Genomic DNA, 12,560 nt, shown 5'->3' on the forward strand with positions numbered 1-12,560 from the left:
GAGGATGAGGTTAGGTGAATCCAGAGCTGAGGTGGAATTAGCTTTCCCCAAATACAGTGGGCCAAGTCAGGGAAGTGTGGTTAGCAGAATGACAGCAGTGATGGTTACCAAGAGACAGGGATGTAACATTGGGAAGAAAATGACATCTCTCACTATTTCACCATGTGATTGTAAAGAGATACTGAAGGTGAAGTTAGGAGACTTGGCTGAAAATTGTAACTTTGAAAAGGTAACAGTTTCTACTTCTATAAATTGGCAGTCAGACATAATATTCATTTGCAAAATATTTAAAGGATAGAGGTTATGTGTCTGACTTTTTCTAGGTGCCGGAAATCAAAATGGAAATGAAAGCTGGCCAGGCACCGTGGTTTATGCCTGTAATCCTAGTGCTCTGAGGGGCTGAGACAGCAGGATCCCTTGAGCCCAGAAGTTTGAGACCAGCCAGAGCAAAAGTGACACCGTGTCTCTACTAAAAATAGAAGAATTAGCAAAGTGTTGTGGCAAATGCCTGTAGTCCCAGCTACTTGGGTGGCTGAGGCAAGAGGATGACTTGAACCCAGGATTTGAGGTTTCTTTGAGCTAGGCTGAAGCCACAGCACTCTAGCCTGGGCAACAGAGTGAGATTCCATCTAAAAAGTGAAAAAGAAGGGCTCAGCGCCTGTGGCTCAAGTGGCTAAAGCGCCAGCCACATACACCTAAGGTGGTGGGTTCAAATCCAGCCTGGGCCCGCCAAACAACAATGATGGCTGCAACCAAAAATAGCTGGGCGTTTTGGCAGGCACCTGTGGTCCCAGCTACTTGGGAGGCGGAGGCAGGAGACTCACTTGAGCCCTGGAGTTGGAGGTTGCTGTGAGCTGTGATGTCACAGCACTCTACCCAGGTGGACAGCTTAAGGCTCTGTCTCAAAAAAAAAAAAGTAAAAAAGAAAAAGGAAAGGAAGGAACAGAAGGAAGGAAAGGAAAGAGAAAAGAAAAGAAAGAAGAAGGGAGGGAGGGAGACCTAGTACTTGCTTTCATAGTAGGGGAGGAGGTTGTAGACATACATATCTAAGCAGGAATTTACAATCTAATGGCAGTGATTGCAATAGGTGGTCACCTGTAATGCCAGCACTTTGGGAAGCTGAGGTGGGCAGATTGACTAAGCTCACTAGTTTGAGACCAGCCTGAGCTAGAGCGAGACTCCCATCGCTAAAAAAATAGCTGGGTGTTGTGGCAGGCACCTATAGTCCCAGCAACTCAGGAGGCTGAGGCAAAAGAATTGCTTGAATCCAAGAGTCTGAGCTGTGATGGCAGTGCACTCTACTATGGAGACAAAGTCTTTCCGACTCTGTCTTGAAAGAAAGGGAAGGGAAGGGACTTATAATGCCAGAAGAGTTTTGAAAGTAGCTGCCTCTGAGATACAAGCCTGGGGGATGAAACAGCAATCAGCTGGGGTTTTGTTTGTTTATTTGAGACAGTCTCAAGCAATCACCCTGGGTAGAGTGCTGTGGCGTCACAGCTCATAGCAACCTCAAACTCTTGAGCTGAAGTGATTCTCTTGCCTCGGCCTCCCAAGTAGTTGGGACTACAGGTGCCCGCCTTCTGCCACCCTCGGTATATGAGACCGGTGCCCTACTCACTGAGCCACAGGCACTGCTCAGGTCAGGCTATTTTTTGGTTGTAGTTTGTCATTGTTTGGCAGGCCTGGGCTGGATTCGAACCCGCCAGCTCTGGTGTATGCAGCTGGTGCCCTGGCCATTAAGCTACAGGTACCGAGCCTCAACTGTTTTTTGATAGTAAGTTTTGTAATGTTCTTTGATTTTTGAAACCAAGTGTAGGCATTACTCTGATAAATTTAAGTTAATAATAACACTTTTTTAAAGTAGGGGTTAGCCAGATGGGGAAAATAAAATGACATTGGCATGCTGTAACCTGTAAATTGTTCCATAAACCTGAGAGTTCAATTTTTTTTTTTTTTTTGAGACAGTCTCACTTTGTCCCCCTTGGTAGAGTGCCATGGCATCATAGTTCACAGCAACCTCAAACTTTTGGGCTCAAGTGATTTTCTTGCCTCAGACTCCCAAGTAGCTGGGGCTACAGGTCCCCCTCACAATGCCCAGTTAATTTTTTAGAGAGGGGGTCTTGCTCTGGCTCAGGCAATTCCTTCACCTTGGCCTCCCAAGTGCTAGGCTTACAGGCATCAGTCACTGTGCCTGACCTGAGAGTTCAACTCATTTAAAATTAATACATCAGCCTGGTGAGGTAGCTCATGCTTGTAATGCTAGCACTTTGGGAAGCTGAAGCAAGGAGGATTGCTTGAGGTAAGCAGTTTGAGACCAGCCTGAGTAAGAGCCAGACCCTGTCTCTAAAAATAGCTGGGCATTGGACCCAGCTACTTGGGAGGCTGAGGCAAGAGGATCACTTGAGCCCAAGAGTCTGAGGTTGCTGTGAGCTATGATGCCATGGCACTCTACCAAGAGCAACAAAGTGAGACTATGTCTCAAAAAAAAAAAGACTGATAGCAGTGTATTCTTCCCTTCCTGAAAAACCTTATCAATGGCTAAGTTTCAAAGGAAAAGTATTTACCACTAATTTCATTGGATAAATTAGTACCTTTTTGTTACACCATCAAATACCATGAAAATAGACATAATCATGTCAATAATTAAAAGCAGTCTGCATAACATGACTCTTATACACTGTGCAATTGAAACTGTCATTTGAAAAGAATAAAACTATATCTTTTGTAATATAATATAGCTGCAAATAAGAAAGATCTTGAAATTTGCAACAACATGGGTGGAACTGGAGAACACCGTAAGTGAAATAAACCAGGCACAGAAAGTGAAATCTTGCATGTTCTCACTCTTACATGAGAGCTAAATATTAGAATAATTGATCTTCTGGAGACAATAGAGCTGAATGAGGAGTACCAGAGGCTGGACAGCCAGGGTGGGAGGGCACAGAGTGGGGATGGTTAATGGGTGCAAAAATATTGCTGGTATTGAGATAGAGTGAACAATATTAAATAGCACAATAAAGTGAGTATAGTCAACAATAAATTATGGTACTTTAAAATAACTAAAAGAGTGGAATTGGAATGTTCAAAAATGATAAATGCTTGAGGCAATGGATACCCCAGTTATCCTGACTTCATTGATACATATCGTATACTGTATGTATCAAAACATCGTATGTATCCTATACATATATAAATTATGTACTCATAATAATTAAAAATAATTTTTAAAATATGTCCTTAAAATTGACATATACTTTATTTATATAATTGTGGCTCATGCCTGTAAGCCTATCTACCCTGGGAGGCTGAGGTGGGAGGATTGCGTAAGATCTGCAATTGAAGACCAGCCTTAGCAAGGGCCAGACTCTATTCCCACTAAAAGTAGAAAAAAATAGCTAGGCGTGGTGAGGCAGGCTGCAATCCCAGCTATAGGAGAGGCTGAGACACTATAGGATATAGGAGGGAGGCTGAGGCAGTGGGGGATAGCATGAGCCCAGGAATTCAAAGTTGCAATGGTGAGCTGTGATCATACAACTGCCCTCTCACCCAGCTGAGAGAGACGCTATTTCAAACAAACGAACAAAAAAAACTAAACAAACCTGTGAAAACAATGGAAATAATGCATGAGATTGTCACTACTGCCAACCAGCAAACTACTGTTACCCTGAGAGGACTGAACATAGGACAATCGGATGAAGCAATGACTGGCTTTTGGCTCCTGGCTACGACAAAATCCAAAGGAAGAAATGACTCGAGTCCAATTAAGGATATAAAAGTCGACATTTCTAACTCTGAAGGACGTATCTCGAAACAGGACACTCACCAAAACATTAACATCTTACTCTCCGTGTGATCAATTGTTACTTCCTTTTCTATATTTTTAAAAACATCCACTTTTAAACAGGGCTAGCCTAGGCCGTCAAGAGTCCAAATTTTAATTTTGTCATCACCTGAGTAGGTGACCTAGTCAAATCGCATCTTTAATGGTGAAAACTGGACAAGTTCAAATCTCCAAATTCTCAGTTCTAAGTTTCACCGGTTCCTGCGCTTTCGCCAAGTGAAGCATTTTGAGCCTCGCGGCTCACCGTCCGCGCAGCCTCCAGAAGCAGCCGTAAACTCCGCCCCCTGCGCTCAGGACGGCGCGAAAACCCAATTGACAAGAACTCCCTCCGCAGCCCTCCGGTCCGATCCGCGTCCCGATTGCTGTCCCCACCTGGACACCAGTCTCGAGCTATCAGCCTGGAGCACCCGCCTGGGGAGCACCTTGCACCCACCGGCCGCGCCCTGGGAGCCTGGTTGCCCGCGCTTTTTTACTGCCTCTTTCCGCGTTTAGCTGGGCTGAGCTGGGCCCAGCCTCTACGCCGGCTCCATCCCGGTGGTCCCGGGGGGCGCGGGGAATCCGAGACGGACTCGGCATCCCAGCAACTCGCTCCTGCAGGAGCGAACTGCCTCCATGGCCTCCAAGAAAGCCAGCCCGGACCGCGCAAGGTCCTAGGAGCCGGGAAGCAAGGAGCATGGTGGGGGTCCTAGCCATGGCGGCTGCAGCTGCTACCCCTCCCATGAAGGACTACGAGATCGAGGTGAGGTTGATTATCGAGTTCCTTACTGTGCTGGATTGGGGTGAGTGGAAAGTTGCTTTCCTCTTTGTCTCTACGAGGGGAAAGGAGGAACACTGTAAGGACCCATAGTCATGACATTGCGTGGGAGAGTTGCCAAAGTGTGTAGTGTCTTAGAGTTTGAGATAAGTCCTAAAAAGCGTTGTGGGATATTTGTGGGGTCATGGTAAACATGAATTTAAGATACCATGGCCAGTTCCCGGATCCTGATATGTTGGTGGACTGTGATGTTTTGGACTTCAGACATGTCACGAAGTCAATTTCTGGATTCATGATGTGGAATCATAAAACTTTAGCACTGAAAAAAGTCTTTAAGTTCAACTAGTTCATTTACCTGTTGTAGACATGCCACTTAGGATGTCACTCCAGGAACCAAACAAGGTACTTAGTAAGGAAATCAGTTTCTTATGGCTCTAGTAGGACTTAATATAGGGTACTGCAGTTAAGAGTCCCAGCGTAGGGTAATGATGTTTTCCTGTGTTTAATAGGTTTCAGTGAAATGCACTAAGCAGTCATTATAACGAGAGTAACTTGCTATATTTTTACACCTTTTCATCTCAGGCTGGCTTTCTTTTTTTTTTTTTTTTGAGACAGAGCCTCAAGCTGTCCCCCTGGGTAGAGTGCCATGGCATTACAGCTCACAGCAACCTCCAACTCCTGGGCTCAAGCGAGTCTCCTGCCTCCGCCTCCCAAGTAGCTGGGACCACAGGCGCCCACCACAACACCCGGCTATTTTTTGGTTGCAGCCGTCATTGTTGTTTGGCGGGTCCGGGCTGGGGATTCGAACCCGCCACCTTAGGTGTATGTGGCTGGCGCCTTAGCTGGTTGAGCTATAGGCGCTGAGCCTCAGGCTGGCTTTCTAACTGAGGTATGTCTTAGCATCCTTGAAGTGAGCTAAGATGTATGCTCATTTAACTGTGACTCTTAGTTTTTTAGAATGCAGTGACTTTTGTCTACTTAATAGTGACATTGGTACATGTTTGCTAAATCAAGTCAGTTACTTAGCTTGTCCCAGGTGTAAAGAAAGACTTCTGGTACTTGATTTATACAGTTCTTGATTTTTGTATGGTGAGTCTTGTCAGTCTTTTGGTTACAGTTTCTGTTTTTTACTACCCTTAGTGCCCTGCTTGAAGAGCTTATTTCATAATAATGATACTGATTAACATGGTAAGAATAAGGGCTTTATACATATTATTTTGCTTAATGATGTGGGTATTATTACCTACATGATGAGGTATTATTATCTGCATTGTACAGGTGAAAGAAGATTAAAAAGCAATTAAAAGTAAGTTAAATTAACATTTTAAAAATAATAAATTAAAAAGTGAAAAATAATTTGCTTAAGGTTCCACATCAGTAGATATCAGAGCTAACACTTGTGTTTAGAGCTGCCTGACTCCAGAGTTTACTATATAGTATCTGTAATACCATCTCAGTATTACATAAATAATAACCTGTTAGCATTTTCTACCACATTTGTTATTTCCTTTTAACATGTACAGTTTTTATCTGTCTGTAGTTTATTTTGCCTCACATTTATCCAGATGGTTAGAAATTTGTCCCAGGCTAGGTGTGGTGGCTCACACTTATAATCCTAGCACTCTGAGAGGCTGAGGCGGTGGATTGCTTGAGCTTATGGGTTCAAGATCAGCCCGAGCAAGAGTGAGACCCCATCTCTACTAAAAATGAAAAGCTGAGGCTCAGTGCCTGTAACTCAGCGGCTAGGGCACCAGCCACACACACAGAGCTGGCGGGTTCGAATCCAACCCTGGCCTGCCAAACAACCAAAAAAAAAAAAAAAAAAAAGCCAGGAGTGTGGCGGGCTCCTGTAGTCCCCGCTACTTGGGAAGCTGAGGCAAGAGGATCATTTAAGCCCAAGAGTTGGGGGGTTGCTGTGAGCTGTGATGCTGTCACCACAGCATTCTACCCAGGGCAACAGCTTGAGTCTCCAAAAAAAAAAAAAGAAGAAAAACTAAGGCAAGAGGATTACTTGAGCCTAAGAGTTTGAGGTTGCTGTGAGCTGTGACGCCATGGCACTTCACCAAGTGAGACAGTGTCAAAAAAAAAAAAAAAATTGCCCTAGTGCCATTCATTAACTGCTCCTTTGCCCATTAACCTAGATGCTACTATTACCATATCTAAGTTTTAAAATATTTACTTATGTCTGGCTTTGGTTTTCTTTTTGTTTTGTAAAATTTTATTTGTTTACCTTTTTTTTTTTGCAGTTTTTGGCACCAGCGCTGGGTTTGAACCTTCCACCTCTAGCAAATGGGGCCGGTGCCCTACTCCTTTGAGCCACAGGGCGCCACCCTTGTTTACTTTTTGACACAGGGTCTCTGTTGCCCAGACTAGAGTAGGATGATGTCATGATACCTCACTGCACCTCACACTCTTGGGATTATTACCTCCCCAGTAATTGAGACTACAGGCGTACACCACCAAGCCCTGCTAATTTTTGTGCTTTTTTTTTTAGAAACAGAGTCTTACTTTGTTGCCCTTGGTAGAGGGCTGGGGCATCACAGCTCACAGCAAACTCCAGCTCTTAGGCTTAGGCAGTTCTCTTGCCTCAGCCTCCCAAGTAGCTGGGACTATAGGTGCCCACCATAACACGTGGCTAGTTTTTTGTTGCAGTTTGGCCAGGGCTGGGTTGGAACCTGCCACCCTTGGTATATGGGGCCAGGCCCCCTACTCACTGAGCCACAGTCACCACACGTGCTTTTTTTTTTTTTTTTTTTTTTAAGACAGAATCTCACTCTGTGGCTCTGGGTATGGTGCCTTGACATCATAACTCGTAGCAGCCTCAAATTCCTGGGCTCAGCTACTCAGCCTCCTCAGTAGCTGGGAGTATAGGTGCCCACCACAATGTCTAGCTAGTTTTTGTATTTTTAGTAGAGACAGGGGTCTCGTTCTTGCTCAGGCTGGTCTCACACTCCTGAGCTCAAGGGATCCTCCTGCCTTGGCCTCCCAGAGTGCTGGGATTACAGATATGAGCTCCACGCCCAGCCCTGTACTTTTCTTTGAAGAGACAAGTCTTGATTTGTTGTTCAGATTGGTCTTGAACTCCTGGCCTCAGGTGATCTGCCAGCCTTGGCCTTCCAGAGTGCTAGGATTATAGACTGTGCCAGCCACTGTGTCTTGGCCTGTTTCTGGTTTTTTTTGTTCCTGGTTTTCTAATTTGTTCACTTGCTTATCCATGTAGCAGTAGTATGCATTTTTCTTTTCTTCCCTCCCCTACATTACTATGCTTTTAATCACTATAGCTTTATGTTTTACTTTTCTAGAAATATAAATCCTCCATTCATTACTTATCTTTTTTTTTTTTTTTTTTTGCAGTTTTTGGCCAGGTCTGGGTTTGAACCCACCACCTCTGGCACGTGGGGCTGGTGCCCTACTCCTTGAGCCACAGGCACCACCCCTACTTATCTTTTTTAAAAAATGTTCTTGTTATTCTGGCAAGTTTATTCTACTAAATGAACTGAGAAAAGCAAAAATTAAAGAAAAGACTGATGGCACTTTTTATTATTTATTTGTTTATTTTATTTTTTTTGAGTCAGAGTCTCACTCTGTCACCCATAGTAGAGTGCTATGGCGTCACAGCTCACAGCAACCTCAAGCTCCTGGGCTTAAGCAATTCTCTTGCGTCAGCCTCCCAAGTAGCTGGGACTACAGGTGCCCGCCACAACGCCCAGCTATTTTTTTGTTGTAGTTGTCATTGTTGTTAAGCTGGTGTTGACCGGGTTTGAACCCACCAGCCTTGGTATGTGTGGCTGGCTCCATAAGCACTGTGCTCTGGGCACCGAGCCTATTTGTTTATCTTAATGTGACTTTTTGTAACCAATAAGGTGATATCTGTTTTCTGCTATGCAAGTTACTTTATTTTTAATATCCTTTACTTAAAGTCAATGTAAATTACTACTTTATGACCAACAAAAATAATATAACTATGCTTAAAGTTATAGTCATTTTGATACCGTGAAGAGTAATAGCTAATGCAGGAAGGAGGTTGTAGTAGCTTGTAGTAGCAAATTGAACCGTTGGATGGGTTGGTGGTAGGTGATCTTTCACCGTAATTTCTTCTGCTTTGTTAATAGAGTTTGGATCTTGGCTTGTTCACTAAAAATCCATTTCTTAGAAGTGGAATAATGTGTTTATTTATTTATTTGTTTTTTATTTTTTTAGAGACAGAGTCTCACTTTGTTGCCCTTGGTAGAGTGCTATGGTATCACAGCTCACAGCAACCTCCAGCTCTTAGGCTTAGGCGATTCTCTTGCTTCAACCTCCTGAGTATCTGGGACTACAGGCGCTTACCACAATGCCTGGCTATTTTTTTGTTGCAGTTTGGCCGGGGGGGCAGGTTCCAACCTATCAACCTACGTATATGGGGCCAGCGCCCTACTTACTGAACCACAAGCGCCGCCCTTTTTATTTTTATTTTTATTTATTTATTTTTGAGACAGAGTCTCACTATGCCACCCTCGGTAGAGTACAATGGCATCATAGCTAATAGCAACCTCTAACTCTTGGGCTTAAGCAATTCTCTTGCCTCAGCCTCCCAAGTAGCTAGGATTACAGGCGCCTGCCACAATGCCTGGCTATTTTTGTTGTTGTTGTTGCAATTGTCACTGTTGTTTGGCTGCCCCAAGGTGGATTCAAACCCACCAGCCTGGGTGTATGTGGCTGGTGCCCTACCCACTGAGTACGGTTGCCACCCTGATATAAACTTTTTATTGAAGTATAGTATGTGTACAGAAATTATGCAGAAATTGTGCAGAAATTATGAGTGCACAGCTTGATATGATGCTGAGATTTGAATGTAGGTTTAACTTGAAAAGTTGGTTTTTAGCTGGGTACAGTGGCTCATGCCCATAATCCCAGCACTCTGTGAGTTCTAGCCAGAGGATTGCTTGAGCTCAAAATTCTGAGACCAGCCTGAGCAAGAGGGAGATCCTGTCTCCACTGAAAAAAAAAGAAAAATTAACCATGCACAGTGGTGTGTGCCTGAAGTCTGGCTGAGGCAGGAGGCTTGCTCGAGCCCAGGAGTTTGAGGTTGTAGTGAGCTATGATGAAGCCACTGTACTCTAGCCTGGGTGACAGAGTGAGACTTTGTCTAGAGAAAAGAGGTACATTTTCTTTATAATAGATCAGGTTTTTCAGGCTTCCTTTATTTTTAATCCGATTACTCCAAATAATAGATCCATGTTTAAAATGTATATTTTGTATTATTTTGCTGAAATAAATACCCTTTTTTTCTTTTAAATTGCTAGCCATGCAAAAAGCGAAGGAAAGATGGTGACAGATCTTCATGCAAAACAATTACAAAATATTTATCACCAGTAGGGAAGACTGGAGACAGAGTTTTCACTTCACCAAAACCCAGTAATATTCTGGATTATTTTAGAAAGACTTCACTCACAAATGAGAAGACACAGTCAACAAGAGGATATAAGACAAAGTCATCTACATCATTGTCCATTGACAGTAGCAAAGACTGTAAGGCACCTTTGGAAATATTCTCAAATAAAGATCTTAAGAAGAAAGGAAAGAGGGTTAATTTATCTCATCGACTAAATAATATTAAAACTGCAAGTGAATCTCCCATTGAAATTAATGATGATGATAGACAAGAATACTCTAGCTTAAGTAGTGATTTTGAGGAAAGTAGTACTTCTGTTTCACTTTATAAGAAACACGTGGAGGTACTTGCAGAGAGCATTCAGGATATAAAAAATCAGTCAAGTACCCTGACCTCCAAGAAAGATTCTAAAAAAGTAAATCCTCGACAAGGGACCACAAAAAATGATTGCAAAAAGTTGAGAAAAAGGAAGAACAGAGATGTAATAGATCTATCTGAAAGTTTACCCTTGGCGGAAGATGTAAATATGCGTACAAAAGATGGTAGAGATAGTAAACAGATAATGCCTTTCCTAACTGATGGAATTGAGGCTCGTACAAATGATGTAAACTCTAGAAATACGGTAACTAAAATAGCCCAGCTAAATGATGCTACAATAACTGTCTCATACGAGGAGTTTTTAAAAAGTCACAAGGAAAATAAAGGGGAACAGATACCAGACTCCACAGTGTCCATTTGTGTTCCCTCTGAAACTGTTGATGAGATAGTCAAAAGTGGTTATATAAATGATCCAGAAAACTATGAAATTTCCCACCAGGTACGCTTTAAGACAGTTACTGTTCTTGCACAAGTTCACCCTCTTCCTCCCAAAAAGAGTGGGAGAATACCCCGAATTTTCTTGAAACAAAAGAAATTTGAAACGGAAAATAGTCTATCCGATCCTGAGAATGAACAGACGATTCAGAAAAGAAAATCTAATGTTGTCATACAGGAAGAAGAATTAGAATTGGCTGTGTTGGAAGCTGGAAGTTCTGAAGCCGGGAAACCAAAATGCACTCTCGAAGAAAGACAGCAGTTTATGAAAGCATTTAGGCAGCCAGCATCAGATGTCCTTAAAAGTGGAGTTAAAAAGTCTTCTGATAAACAGAAAGACCTTCATGAAAAATCTCTGAATGAGGGAGGAAGAGAAAATTCTAAAAAAATCATGGAAAATCCTAGTATGCAAATGGTTTTAAATAATGACAATTCACAATCACGCACTGATAAAGGAGCTTTTCCTAAGTTGAAAAGTAAAAAGCTAAAGAAAAAGGGTAAGAAAACATTAGATACTGGAACTATTCCAGCTGAAAACAGAGAGAGAAACACTCGAAAGAAAGAAACCACCTTTTCCGTAAAAGATAAACAAAATCAAAATAGGCTTAGAATGAGTTTAAGACAAAAGAAAACAGAAGTCTTCAAAAGCAGCACTTTATTTAACAGCCGAAGTCTTGTTTGTGTAGCAAATGATGACCCTGTAAAGATTTCCCATTTATGTAACAACAATAAATCATCAAGAAAAACTAGCACACCAGTTAAAGATGATAGGGTTATGCATTCTAAAGCTGAACCTGAAGACAGCTTGGTAATTGTTTCTACGCCCAAATCAGCCAGAAGATCTATAAGAAGTAGAAGCATGCCTGCAATCATAACCATTAGTGATACCGATTCTGAAGATGCACAAGATAATGCAGTAAAGGCTTCCACTCCAAAAGCAGCCAGCTTATCAGAAAAGCATAGCTTATATACAGCGGAATTAATAACAGTACCCTCTGATTCAGAGAGCCCTATTAGGTAAACTTTTGTTCTAATATTCTGCATGTATTATTACCTGGGGAGGAACATACAAGTATTGGAGGATATTATTTTTCCTAGAAAACAGCTAATTTCTAAGAAAAAGAGAACAGAGTTTCCAAACATGCTCGTTTTCCACATTTGATTTAAAGTTAGGCAAAATTTCAGAAGAGTTCTAGATATATTTTAGGTGGATTAAACTCTTATTCATCACAGTTGCTAATTCCTGGAGAATATCCTTCAAATATGATTTCTGTGCATTGAACAAATGGGAGATTAAAAGTAAGATGTAATCCCAGCCACTCTGGGAAGCTGAGGCAGGAGGATGGAGTGAGGCCAAGACCAGCCTGGGCAACACAGTGAGACCCTTTTTCTACCAAAAATAAAATTATCCAGGGATGTTGGCATGTACCTGTAGTCCTAGCTGCTTGGGAGGCTGTCGCAATAGGATTGTTCGAGCCCAGGAGTTTGAGGCTGCAGTTAGCTATGATCCAGCCATTGCACTCCAGCCTGGTGACAGGGCAGGACCCCATCTTTAAAAAAAAAAAAAATCATCAGGCGGTGCCTGTGGCTCAGTGAGTGGGGCTCTGACCTCAATACTGAGGATGGTGGGTTCAAACCCGGGCCTAGCCAAACTGCAACAACAAAATAGCCGAGCATTGTGGCGGTTGCCTGTAGTCCCAGCTACTTGGGAGGCTGAGGCAAGAGAATGGCCTAAGCCCAGGAGGTGGAAGTTGCTGTGAGTTGTGATGCCATGGCAC

The 12,560-nt window shown here is 42.8% G+C and overlaps 1 protein-coding gene across 1 annotated transcript in view; it reads left to right on the plus strand.

Annotated features, from left to right (window-relative positions):
- The first annotated feature begins 4,430 nt into the window (after nt 1–4,430).
- The window catches only part of ATAD5 (ATPase family, AAA domain containing 5), a 60,831-nt gene continuing 52,701 nt past the window's right edge, over nt 4,431–12,560 (plus strand). Inside the window, exons 1-2 of the mRNA XM_012809724.2 lie at nt 4,431–4,580; nt 9,881–11,799. Coding sequence (XP_012665178.1) covers nt 4,515–4,580; nt 9,881–11,799 — 1,985 coding nt within the window. The 5' untranslated portion in view covers nt 4,431–4,514. The remainder of the gene's footprint in view (nt 4,581–9,880; nt 11,800–12,560) is intronic.

This window comes from Otolemur garnettii, unplaced genomic scaffold (assembly GCF_000181295.1).
Source record: "Otolemur garnettii isolate 467f Iridium unplaced genomic scaffold, OtoGar3 scaffold00112, whole genome shotgun sequence".
Taxonomy (NCBI): domain Eukaryota; kingdom Metazoa; phylum Chordata; class Mammalia; order Primates; family Galagidae; genus Otolemur; species Otolemur garnettii.